Raw genomic sequence first — 13722 nt, forward strand, 5'->3', positions numbered from 1 at the left:
AGCACTTTAGCACTGGTTAGCAGTGGTAAAGTGTGCTGAGTCCTATAGCCAACAAAAACTAACTGAGCGAAACAAGAGGAGTGAAGGAAAACTGTTACGGATAAAACTGCACCAAGGGGTCCCGGTCTAACGCAGGCCTTGTAGATATTGTTGGTCTTTTAAGAAAGTCAGGACTGTTTCTCTCTGGGTTGCCTTGATGCACTGGATACCATGTTGGAAATGTTTTTCCAGATTGATCCAAGAAGCCACGTTTAAAACAGTGTAAAAAACAGTGTGGGTGGAGTACAAAGAGTCAGGTTTGCCTCCTATTCTATTGTTTTTTTTTACGATATCACAGTTTAATGTTTTTGTGATAAAACATCTGCATTTGGTGATGCAGATTAAAGCACCCAGTGTTTTACATGACTTACTAACGTTAAAAAAGTTCATACGCGGTTGTAGTGCCCTAGGCTTTAAAGTATTCACGACTCTCGAGAAACTCACATTATTGAACTGATGGAATGATTGCCTGAGAAACATTTTCAGAAAAGGATTGTGGTGCACCAGACATCAAATATTTTGCACCATATATGTAAACTGCTCTACCACAGATGTTGCATCCAATGTCGACCTTTGAATGGAGCACACAGAGCTTTTACTGTGACTCGAAAAAAGTTGATTACTTGGGACTGAGTTCAAAGAATGTCTATTGAAATTTAAGTAGACCAAAGAAGTAAATGTTAGTTGAGCTTCTAAAGCATAGCCCTGTGAAATTGGCTGACGTGAAGTAACCCTACTGAAAGCGTTTGAGTACATTGAGAATGTAGATGTTAAACCAGTCCAATACTGAAAGGGCACAAGGGGCCTAGACATATCGCCGAAGACGAGCCTAAATGAAGTGGTTTCTGGCACCACTGAATCATTATGCGGTTTTGTTGAATAGCCGATTCCTACCACTTTCGAATTGTTTCACATGATATGTTTTGATGAATAGCATCCTCTATTTTAGATCTAATGTACCAGCAAACGAGGAAGTGAAGATTGTAGATACAATTAAAGGTCTTTCCTTGGCCTGTGAAAATGCATTCAAAAGCCTAACTACTACAGATATTTGGGAAAATCCTGTCTCCGATCCTGCAATTTCCATAATGATATTATGAGAAGATGCATATGTTATAGGAGATCCTTTCTACAGAGTTCCCATGTGACAAACATGTTAGTAAAATGTTCTGAGAATGTTTGTGAAGGGCCTCATGTCTTCCCCCACATTTCTAAAAAATAATTCACTATTGATTGGCTATATAGCAAAACACATATGTTTTGGTTCTGGCCTTAAGAATGCTGTAAGTAGCAATTAGACTGTCAAGTTAAAAATATTCTTTGTTTTTTTTTATGAATTTTCAGTTAACCTAGTTAAGAATAATAGTGGCTAGACGTATCTGTCGTAATGTATATCGCCCCTTGCCAGGTAGTTTAGTCCACATTCATGATGATCTGGGTACCAAACCCTAACCCCAATGACTAGAATACACAACTTGAGTGTTATGTTCAATGGCAAATGTTCATTAGCACCCCCTCCAAGGTTAAAATGCGTTCCAAATCTTCATTCCACCACATAAGTATACAGAGCAGAGTCCTGTCACAGTTCCACTGTTTTCAGACTATAACACTTAACCCAACATGCCTGGTTTATTGCAACACCCTATACTCTGCTCTTCCCAACACACCTCTTTCAAAATTCTAGAAACCTCAAAACCACTCTTACATTCAGATAATTAACAGCTTCTCCACAAACACCTTAGATGTTCTTGTGTGTTCCTGTGTCCTGGCATATTTTTAAGACTGGTTTTGACTCTTCCCCAAGGTTCACAAGACTTTGGCTCTTTCATCTGGAGGGAGTCACATTCGACAATGGACTATCTTGATTAACTAGTTCCTGACCTCCATTTCTCAAATATACTATAATGTTTCTCGTCACTCACAATGGTTGGACAACCCCAAGCACTCTGAGACTATCATAGTTTGTTTACCTGAACTTTACAAAAATCCCAAATAAAGTAAAATAAAATGAAACATTGTTGGAAATTTACCCTTTCTGCAAGATCACTGCAGATGTGTCTTTTTCTGCTGAACCCTTTACTGTTGGCCTTATGGCTCTCTGCACTTTACTGCTGCTAACCACCGGTAAAAATGCTTGTGCTCTCTCTTTTTATGCATGGTAACATTTGGTATATACCTCATTAGTACATTTAATTTACTTTTAAGTCCCTAGTATATGGTAGTATATACAGGGAGTGCAGAATTATTAGGCAAGTGAGTATTTTGACCACATCATCCTCTTTATGCATGTTGTCTTACTCCAAGCTGTATAGGCTCGAAAGCCTACTACCAATTAAGCATATTAGGTGATGTGCATCTCTGTAATGAGAAGGGGTGTGGTCTAATGACATCAACACCCTATATCAGGTGTGCATAATTATTAGGCAACTTCCTTTCCTTTGGCAAAATGGGTCAAAAGAAGGACTTGACAGGCTCAGAAAAGTCAAAAATAGTGAGATATCTTGCAGAGGGATGCAGCACTCTTAAAATTGCAAAGCTTCTGAAGCGTGATCATCGAACAATCAAGCGTTTCATTCAAAATAGTCAACAGGGTCGCAAGAAGCGTATGGAAAAACCAAGGCGCAAAATAACTGCCCATGAACTGAGAAAAGTCAAGCGTGCAGCTGCCACGATGCCACTTGCCACCAGTTTGGCCATATTTCAGAGCTGCAACATCACTGGAGTGCCCAAAAGCACAAGGTGTGCAATACTCAGAGACATGGCCAAGGTAAGAAAGGCTGAAAGACGACCACCACTGAACAAGACACACAAGCTGAAACGTCAAGACTGGGCCAAGAAATATCTCAAGACTGATTTTTCTAAGGTTTTATGGACTGATGAAATGAGAGTGAGTCTTGATGGGCCAGATGGATGGGCCCGTGGCTGGATTGGTAAAGGGCAGAGAGCTCCAGTCCGACTCAGACGCCAGCAAGGTGGAGGTGGAGTACTGGTTTGGGCTGGTATTATCAAAGATGAGCTTGTGGGGCCTTTTCGGGTTGAGGATGGAGTCAAGCTCAACTCCCAGTCCTACTGCCAGTTCCTGGAAGACACCTTCTTCAAGCAGTGGTACAGGAAGAAGCCTGCATCCTTCAAGAAAAACATGATTTTCATGCAGGGCAATGCTCCATCACACGCGTCCAAGTACTCCACAGCGTGGCTGGCAAGAAAGGGTATAAAAGAAGGAAATCTAATGACATGGCCTCCTTGTTCACCTGATCTGAACCCCATTGAGAACCTGTGGTCCATCATCAAATGTGAGATTTACAAGGAGGGAAAACAGTACACCTCTCTGAACAGTGTCTGGGAGGCTGTGGTTGCTGCTGCACGCAATGTTGATGGTGAACAGATCAAAACACTGACAGAATCCATGGATGGCAGGCTTTTGAGTGTCCTTGCAAAGAAAGGTGGCTATATTGGTCACTGATTTGTTTTTGTTTTGTTTTTGAATGTCAGAAATGTATATTTGTGAATGTTGAGATGTTATATTGGTTTCACTGGTAATAATAAATAATTGAAATGGGTATATATTTGTTTTTTGTTAAGTTGCCTAATAATTATGCACAGTAATAGTCACCTGCACACACAGATATCCCCCTAACATAGCTAAAACTAAAAACAAACTAAAAACTACTTCCAAAAATATTCAGCTTTGATATTAATGAGTTTTTTGGGTTCATTGAGAACATGGTTGTTGTTCAATAATAAAATTAATCCTCAAAAATACAACTTGCCTAATAATTCTGCACTCCCTGTATACCTACGGTCTGGTAATTAAATGTAGTGGGCTGCATCACTCACTGTACTACCCATTAAAGTAGTACCGAAAAACTTGTGTGAGGCGTGCTACTGCAGCCTGTAGCGCAATTCTGAACTGCCATTTCGACCTGGCAAAATAAACCTTTTGCCAGTGCAAAACCTTCTTTTTAAGTCACCTCTAGGGTAGGCCATAAATGCCTAGAAGGCAGGGTGTAAAGTTGGAGTTGTGTACTTCGTTTTACATGTCCTGGCAGGACAAAACCTCCAAAATACCTTTTCACTGTAACAAGACTCTCTCTTCCATAAAAAGCACTGGTTGCATTGTTTCTTCTTTAGATGCATATTTTGAGTTTGGGACCAGCTAGAGAATTGATTCACTGACTCAATTTAATGGTAATGAAAAATCCAACCTAATGGTCAAGTCAAATTTCAAATTACTATTTTGAAAATTTCACTTTTAGAACATTGACATTTTTCATTGACTGACCTCCTGTTTGAGCTACAGAGCCACAAGCTTCTAGAGGCCTTTCCTGCTTCTCAGCTGATGATTCCCAACTGTGCCTGACCTGGTCCCATCTGCTAACCTCTGTGGGAGTGATTCCGAGCCCCCAAGTGCTGTCCTCAATATCCTGGACCCTTGGCTGAAGTCAGATTGTACTTCTCCCTGCCCAAATCAGGGCATTCATTGGACTTGACCCAGAGCCCCTCAGAGCTGCACAACTCCGTTCCTCCCCAAAGGCGTCACAAGATCCAACACAGTGCAGCATGGAGCCCAGCAGAGCTACAGCACCCAGCCCTCGCCAAAGGCTTCACCGGATCGGACGCACAACCCGCTGTCTTCACATTGAATTCAGAAAGGAAAACTTCCAGCAGGAAATATCTAGGGCCAGATGGATGACCTTTTGTTTTGTGACTCGCAATTTGAGATTCTTTTGGGAATCACAAATTGCGAGTCACCAAAAAAAATGTACCACAGTGATGAGTACACTGTTTGCAATTCTGCAGGGTACAGCAGACGACCATGTCTGACTGTTTTTTTAAATAAAGCAGTGTTTTTTAATGCAGACCATGCATTTCAAACCAAAAAATGAAATGTTTTTTTTCAGAGTACGCAGTGGTCTGTGGGACCACTACCTCTCTAAAAAAAAAAAAAAGATTTGCGCTTCCAATCACAAATGGGAAGGGGTCCTTTGGGAATGGCTTAACATCAATTTGAAATGTGCATTCATGGTCACAAAACAATCATACATACAATTCAGATTCAGTATTAGGAAGGGACAACCTGAACGCGCCCCCTTCCTAATACTGAATCACAAAACCCAAATTGTGATTCGTCAGCAAGTTACCGAATCGCAATTTGGGCTTTGTACATCCCAAAAAACATGTTTCTAGTCTCAAACGGGCCGATTCTATGAATCAGCCCATTTGCGACTAGCAAAGTACTTTGCACATGTGGTCCCTGGTCCTGTATCGGGCCCACACCCCATCGGAGTAAGTCTCCATTTGTGACTCTGTCCCAGACTGGGACAACCAGATACCCACAGTTGCTGCTTCATGCCCTTTGGCGTGATTTTGAACCTTAGACTTAAAAAATTCATAACCCCGGTTCTGGGGATTTTATTTGTTGTTTTGGTGTAATTTAATTTAATAAAATATTTTCTGTTCTGAATTGGTTTGAGATTTTCCCTGTGTTGTCACTTTATTGCTGTTTGAGTACTCCATAAATACGGTGTCAAGCTAGCAAAGGGATAAGCACAACTTTATGTAGTGACTTTTTTGGTTTCCCCTTATAAGGACTGTGAATATTTCGTGAAGTTGGCACTCACTCCCTAAAAAATATGAAAACACTTCCATGTGATCCCTGTTCGATTCAGTGGAGGCACCTAACTGTATTTTTCTATTGAGTCAGATGTGCCTTCAAGATGGTCAGTTCAGCACCTGAGTCTCCTGTGCACTACACAGTGAGCCATAAGTTCTGAAACAGTATCAAGAGATGAAGAAGAAGCCTAATTCTGAGCCATCTATGTCTAAGACTCAGGATAATAAATGCAGCATTCCCCAAAATGACTCTGTCTTCATATCTTTATCCCTTCTTCTCAGTCAATGGTGGGGAGATCAGACTGCTTAAATTGCCAATGCATCCTCTAGTATGGGCAAGAAGCTAAGGTCCTGAAGAGCTGTGGCAAAATGACCTTCTAAGCTGCTGCTGATCTTGATGCAGGTCAGTTTGAACATAATCGTAGTCCTCTATGGGTTGCATCAATGGTACTACTTTCCTGCCCAATATTATTAAAAGGTTATGCTCTGCCTCATCAAGTAGGAAAGTGTGCAGACACGGCAGATATTTCCTGATCTGAGTGATGCCACATCCCAGTCTAAGTGTTACCGGTTTTTCCATGAGATACCAGGTGAGGTTAAAATCTTCGGACCTAAAACATAATGCTCTGACAAACTCGGCAGCTTCAGGTTTCATGGAAAAGTAATTTCATCCCCTCAACAGATGAGATGTTTGTGGCAGTAGACACTGAGAATGGTCATAATCTAGTTGCTTATTTGCATCCATTGCTATTGGCCATCCATTCAACTTTTAGCTCTTGCTTCAAGTATTTTCATTGAGGCAATGATCAGTTTGCCATCTGAAACAAATGCAGTAGAAGACAATGCAGTGTTAGATAAATTTTTCGACCTGTCGAAAAATACTTTATTTGCAAGCCTAAGCCCTTTAAACTTGAGTCTTATCATACTAAGATCTCATAGAGTAATGGTCATGCCTTTACAAGTAGCTTGAGGGCACAGTTCGGGGAGGCTATTCCAAACTGTCATCCAAGCAACATGAGAGAAATACAAAAACTGGAAATAAGAACAGCGTGTAGAAGATGTACAAGAACAGTAAGACCGACTGCTTTTACTTTAATCATTGTCACAAACTACGAAGATTTTCTATTCCTTTCACAATGTTTTTAGGCTATTGTATGTACTCACTGGCAAAAATTTTGAGGGGTTGAGGTTCAGCATGTTTTTTATATGTCTGGACTTGTACTGTGTCTAATATCTTAACCATGGTACAATCTGCCTTCAAATTCCAAGTATGCAAATTATAATAACTTACACTCCCTCCAATTGTTTTAGCCACCTCTAAGCGCTCCACCTACTGACCTTTCACGTTGGAAGGCTGAAACAAGAAAATAAATGAGACTACAGTACTTCCTAGACCTGATACTGCATGATCTTGCAGTGGCCATCTTGAATCCTATCCACCATTATGTCCCACACTGTCACTTCTTTTGCTTGTCACACAGAGAAATGTTCAGAGATGCCTTCAGGAGGTAATTGCGGAGAGAGAAACAACGCAAGTTACTGAGGTCAGTTAAGTGTGGGCCTAGTAGATTGATGATCCTGTTGTGATCAGTGAGATAACACGAACACTGAAGCTAAGGCCAGTGACTTGAGTGTGCAAAATGTAAAACAGTGGTCATACTAGCAAAGGATAGAGGAGGATTTCAATTCGACTTTTAGGCTGCGATTTTATCGCAAAGACAAATTGGAGCCCCTCTTATTCCCCCAAACCGATCAATGAGGTTTTTTTTATATACAGTAGGGAGCTCACTGTAGAAAAGTATTGCTAAGGTGTAGGCTGCAGGCAGGGTTAATGGCTAATAATCTGCAGAATTATGAATCTAAAATAAACCATGGACTATAAACTGAATGCACTAAGTGAAATCCTTCAGAGAAAGTATGCAATACATTTAGAATACTTAGGGTGAAAAGCTTGCATGCCTTGTAATGCCAATGTTTTTCCACTATATTTGTTTTAGCAAATATTCGTTGTACCTTAAATATCTGAGACCTCCTGCTAAAGGTGCATGTTAGACCATTGTATCGGCACATCCGGCTCAGACTACCATAACACATTATGGCATTGGTGGAGCCATGCTGTCCTTGGAGGATGAGCATAGCTTTTGTCAATCAATCAGTCATAGCATTTGTAAAGCGCACTACTCACCCGTGAGAGTCTCAAGGCGCTGAGGGGAGGGATGCTACTACTGCTCGAACAGCCAGGTCTTGAGGTGTCTCTTGAAGGTTAGCAGGTCCTGTGTCTGTTGCAGGTGGATAGGAAGAGTGTTCCACGTCTGTGGATGCGTGGAACGGTGGCGAGGGCAAGGTCAGCAAAGCTGGTGGGTCGGGGTGTAGGAGGAGAGTCGTCTGTTGAGGTATTCTAGTCCAGTTTTGTTCAAGCCCGGTGTTTCTGCAGCCATCGGTAGTATTACCGAATGTACATACACAACGTTCAGTGTATCGCCATGCATGAATTTAAACAAGTTTCATAATAAAATATGCTGATATGACACACCGTGAGTAGAAGCACATTTGATTTAGAGCTGTGCCGCTTAGTGCAAACTGAGCAATGTGAATCCCACGTCGTTCACTAATTACACTGCTATTTGAAGAGTTAAAGCTCCACCATGATTGTTGGTGTAACTGCCGCAGAATTCTTAATCATGAAAACAACAACAGGAACGGCACAAAAAAGATCAAACAATCCTCACAAAAGGAATAAAGAATGGTAGTACTGGCAGTGTATTGCATCTCTAGCGGTACATTTGTAGTATATGCACATAATCAAAAATAGACATTCCCTGAAATGTGACTGATGGACATAGGCATTGGCTCAAATACACTGATAAAACAGCTAATTTGGATCCAATCACAACAGTTGTTTTATTGCTTACTCCCATACAATAGGAAACATATCTGTATGTGGCAAATGTCTCTCTGGCAAGTGTTTTTCTAAATCCACCACACTCGGTACCTTGATGTGGTGGAGTTAGAGAAAAGTAACATTTCCACCCTTCCACCCTGAGTTCCACCAGTTAATTTATATTGTATACCTTTAGTACCAATAAATGTGTAATGCTGGTTTTACTCAAAAGCTTTAGTGTTTCAAAAAAGGTGCTTTAATGTTCAGTTGTGCTGTCTATTTATTTTAGAATCCACAAGCAGAAGAAGGCCACAAGAGGCCGGTTGTTGGAGAAGAGGTCAGCGAAGACGAGGAAGAATTGCTGCAAAACGACCCGGAAAAGTCTGATGTTTTCTCAGCAAGGGAGTCCTCTACCGACTCTGGTTTTGCAACCCAAAAAGCACTGAGGTAAAGAAAGCATGGTATCATTTATTATAACGATAAAACCTAAAAAAGAAAACAAAACATTATTTTTCTAACTCTGTGTAACCTAGGTTCACAATGTGTGTTTGGTTTAATATTATGTTTGGTTTATCGCAAGGGTCAACTTTTGAACTGTTTTGAAAGAAGCATCCTCTAAAATAGATCTAAAGTAGCAGCAAAGAGGGAGTGAAGATTACTTACAATCAAATGCCATTTCTGGCCTGCCGAAAGGCATTCAAAAATCTAAATGTGGATATCTGCCGTAGTTTTTGATTGGCACATTGGTTCACACATGGTGGATGGATATGCCGATTCTTAAGTTAGTTTTTGAAACGTACTCAGTCCGATCCAAAGGACGGATACCATAAATTAGAATATATATATCAAGGTAAAATAGATGTCATGTGGTTCAATTTATTTTGATTTACTGAACATAAGCACACTTTCAAAATTCAGTTCTGCTATTAACTGAATTAATGTGTTAGGGAAATATAAGAACACTCTGTCACACTATTTTATCAACTCATTCATGTTAGATGACCCGACTGTGTCATCAAAGCAACATGAAAGAAATACTTAAGCTGGAAATAAGAGTAGTGTGTAGGACATGTACAAGGACAGTCCTGAGCATACAGCAGAAAGCAAGCATGAAGGGAAGTGCAGCAGCAGTCAGGGTTAGTAAGAAATGAGAATGTATCAGCTAGAGAGAAAAGGGCAGAACTCAGACAAGTACAACTCGTTAGTAGACTATTTAAATTGACCGCTTCATAACGGTCTAAGGAAGCTCAAGGAACCTGTGCAGGTCACTAGTAAAGCCTACTAAAGAAAATTCACAGAAGTGTGAATGGTGTGCCTTGAGAATAGTGTACAAAGAAGGAGAATACATATGAGACAAGGCCCTATACGTCCAGGAAATTAACAGTGAATGATCCATGAGAGCAAAAGTGCTATATCACAGCAAGCACTTGGGAGTACACGCTAGATTTGACAAGTTAAGAGGAAAAAATATTCAGATGGAATCCAGAAACCATTATCTTTAGAGTAGAATACAGGTAATGTAGCTGAATTTAAGATAGTACAAGAACCAAAGCTTAGCTTTCAGAAATGCAAATCTCAATTCGGAGAATTGTAGATCCACATAAACGACTGAGGATAGCAGGAGAAAGGTACGATAAAAAAAACACGAGCACAGGCAGATGAGTAGCAAATTATAAGGTGCTTGTTGGGAGCTACCAAACACTAGGAAGCAGGTGGTACAAAAATGCATAAGAGAGACAAAGAACACAAAGTAAACAGGAGAGCCCGCATCAACACAAAAAATGCGGAAGTCGGGGCAACAGTGACACAATCAAAAATTCTTAAGAGGCAGAAGAAGGGAATTAAAGGAGAAGTAGTATGGAGAGATGACAGAGAGGGTGACAGGTTGGTGGGCAGAGGGATCTGAAGCATAGGGAGCCAGGACAGAAAAGAGAACAATAGGTGGAATCAGCTAGAACTAAAGTGAAAAGAAATTACAGGATCAGGAAACCTAACGGAGAATAAGCAGGAAGTAGCTGAGGCCGACTGTAGGCTGGAGACAGAAAAGAAAGTAAAAACAGACCTTAGCAAAGTAAATAGGTCTGTCGTTGCAATTTGGTGCGAGGTTTACATTTGTTGTTCCACGCATATGTGAGAAAAAGTGTAGGAGGCTGGACTGGCTTGTAGTGAGTACCAAGGGGTACTTGCACCTTGCACCAGGCCCAGTTATCCCTTATTAGTGTATAGGGTGTCTAGCAGCTTAGGCTGATTGATAATGGTAGCTTAGCAGAGCAGCTTAGGCTGAACTAGGAGACGTGTGAAGCTACTACAGTACCACCTAGTGTCATATGCACAATATCATAAGAAAATACAATACACAGTTATACTAAAAATAAAGGTACTTTATTTTTATGACAATATGCCAAAGTATCTTAGAGCGTACCCTCAGTGAGAGGATAGGAAATATACACAAGATATATATACACAATAGCAAAAATATGCAGTCTAGTCTTAGAAAACAGTGCAAACAATGTATAGTTACAATAGGATGCAATGGGGAAACATAGGGATAGGGGCAACACAAACCATATACTCCAAAAGTGGAATGCGAACCACGAATGGACCCCAAACCTATGTGACCTTGTAGAGGGTCGCTGGGACTATTAGAAAATAGTGAGAGTTAGCAAAATAACCCTCCCCAAGACCCTGAAAAGTGAGTGCAAAGTGCACTAAAGTTCCCCTAAGGACAAAGTAGTCGTGTTAGAGGAATAATGCAGGAAAGACACAAACCAGCAATGCAACAACTGTGGATTTCCAATCTAGGGTACCTGTGGAACAAGGGGACCAAGTCCAAAAGTCACAAGCAAGTCGGAGATGGGCAGATGCCCAGGAAATGCCAGCTGCGGGTGCAAAGAAGCTTCGACTGGACAGAAGAAGCTGAGGTTTCTGCAGGAACGAAAAGGGCTAGAGACTTCCCCTTTGGTGGACGGATCCCTCTCGCCGTGGAGAGTCGAGCAGAAGTGTTTTCCCGCCAAAAGAACGCCAACAAGCCTTGCTAGCTGCAAATCGTGCGTTTGGCGTTTTTGGACGCTGCTGGGACCCAGGAGGGACCAGGAGGTCGCAAATTGGCCCTGAAGAGAGAGGGGACGTCGAGCAAGACAAAGAGCCCTCACTGAAGCAGGTAGCACCCGGAGAAGTGCCAGAAACAGGCACTACGAGGATGCGTGAAACGGTGCTCGCCGAAGTTGCACAAAGGAGTCCCCCGTCGCCGGAGACCAACTTAGAAAGTCGTGCAATGCAGGTTAGAGTGCCGTGGACCCAGGCTTGGCTGTGCACAAAGGACTTCCGCCGGAAGTGCACAGGGGCCGGAGTAGCTGCAAAGTCGCGGTTCCCAGCAATGCAGCCCAGCGAGGTGAGGCAAGGACTTACCTCCACCAAACTTGGGCTGAAGAGTCACTGGACTGTGGGGGTCACTTGGACAGAGTCGCTGGATTCGAGGGACCTCGCTCGTCGTGCTGAGAGGAGACCTAAGGGACCGGTAATGCAGCTTTTTGGTGCCTGCGGTTGCAGGGGGAAGATTCCGTCGACCCACAGGAGATTTCTTCGGAGCTTCTGGTGCAGAGAGGAGGCAGGCTACCCCCACAGCATGCACAAGCAGGAAAACAGTCGAGAAGGCGGCAGGATCAGCGTTACAGAGTTGCAGTAGTCGTCTTTGCTACTATGTTGCAGGTTTGCAGGCTTCCAGCGCGGTCAGCAGTCGATTCCTTATCAGAAGGTGAAGAGAGAGATGCAGAGGAACTTGGCTGAGCTCATGCATTCGTTATCTGAAGTTTCCCCAGAGACAGAGACCCTAAATAGCGAGAAAAGAGGGTTTGGCTACCTAGGAGAGATGATAGGCTAGCAACACCTGAAGGAGCCTATCACAAGGAGTCTCTGACGTCACCTGGTGGCACTGGCCACTCAGAGCAGTCCAGTGTGCCAGCAGCACCTCTGTTTCCAAGATGGCAGAGGTCTGGAGCACACTGGAGGAGCTCTGGACACCTCCCAGGGGAGGTGCAGGTCAGGGGAGTGGTCACTCCCCTTTCCTTTGTCCAGTTTCGCGCCAGAGCAGGGGCTAAGGGGTCCCTGAACCGGTGTAGACTGGCTTATGCAGAATTGGGCACATCTGTGCCCAACAAAGCATTTCCAGAGGCTGGGGGAGGCTACTCCTCCCCTGCCTTCACACCATTTTCCAAAGGGAGAAGGTGTCACACCCTCTCTCAGAGGAAGTTCTTTGTTCTGCCATCCTGGGCCAGGCCTGGCTGGACCCCAGGAGGGCAGCTGCCTGTCTGAGGGGTTGGCAGCAGCTGCAGTGAAACCCTAGGAAGGGCAGTTTGGCAGTACCAGGGTCTGTGCTACAGACCACTGGGATCATGGGATTGTGCCAACTATGCCAGGATGGCATAGAGGGGGCAATTCCATGATCATAGACATGTTACATGGCCATATTCGGAGTTACCATTGTGAAGCTACATATAGGTAGTGACCTATATGTAGTGCACGCGTGTAATGGTGTCCCCGCACCCACAAAGTTCAGGGAATTGGCTCTGAACAATGTGGGGGCACCTTGGCTAGTGCCAGGGTGCCCTCACACTAAGTAACTTTGCACCTAACCTTTACCAGGTAAAGGTTAGACATATAGGTGACTTATAAGTTACTTAAGTGCAGTGTAAAATGGCTGTGAAATAACGTGGACGTTATTTCACTCAGGCTGCAGTGGCAGGCCTGTGTAAGAATTGTCAGAGCTCCCTATGGGTGGCAAAAGAAATGCTGCAGCCCATATGGATCTCCTGGAACCCCAAATACCCTGGGTACCTCAGTACCATATACTAGGGAATTATAAGGGTGTTCCAGTAAGCCAATGTAAATTGGTAAAAATGGTCACTAGCCTGTTAGTGACAATTTGGAAAGAAATGAGAGAGCATAACCACTGAGGTTCTGATTAGCAGAGCCTCAGTGAGACAGTTAGTCACTACACAGGTAACACATTCAGGCACACTTATGAGCACTGGGGCCCTGGGTTACCAGGGTCCCAGTGACACATACAACTAAAACAACATATATACAGTGAAAAATGGGGGTAACATGCCAGGCAAGATGGTACTTTCCTACACAACCCCCCCCCCCCCCCCCCCCCAAACGAAGGACAATAAGACTAGCCATGACCTGAT

The 13722-nt window shown here is 42.9% G+C and overlaps 1 protein-coding gene across 1 annotated transcript in view; it reads left to right on the forward strand.

The window, feature by feature from the left end:
• The window catches only part of PKD1L1 (polycystin 1 like 1, transient receptor potential channel interacting), a 1079023-nt gene that overhangs the window by 1026675 nt on the left and 38626 nt on the right, over window positions 1-13722 (forward strand). The window contains exon 64 of the mRNA XM_069216140.1: window positions 8823-8980. Within this exon, the coding sequence (XP_069072241.1) occupies window positions 8823-8980 (158 nt within the window). The remainder of the gene's footprint in view (window positions 1-8822; window positions 8981-13722) is intronic.

Source organism: Pleurodeles waltl, chromosome 2_1 (genome assembly GCF_031143425.1).
Source record: "Pleurodeles waltl isolate 20211129_DDA chromosome 2_1, aPleWal1.hap1.20221129, whole genome shotgun sequence".
NCBI lineage: Eukaryota > Metazoa > Chordata > Amphibia > Caudata > Salamandridae > Pleurodeles > Pleurodeles waltl.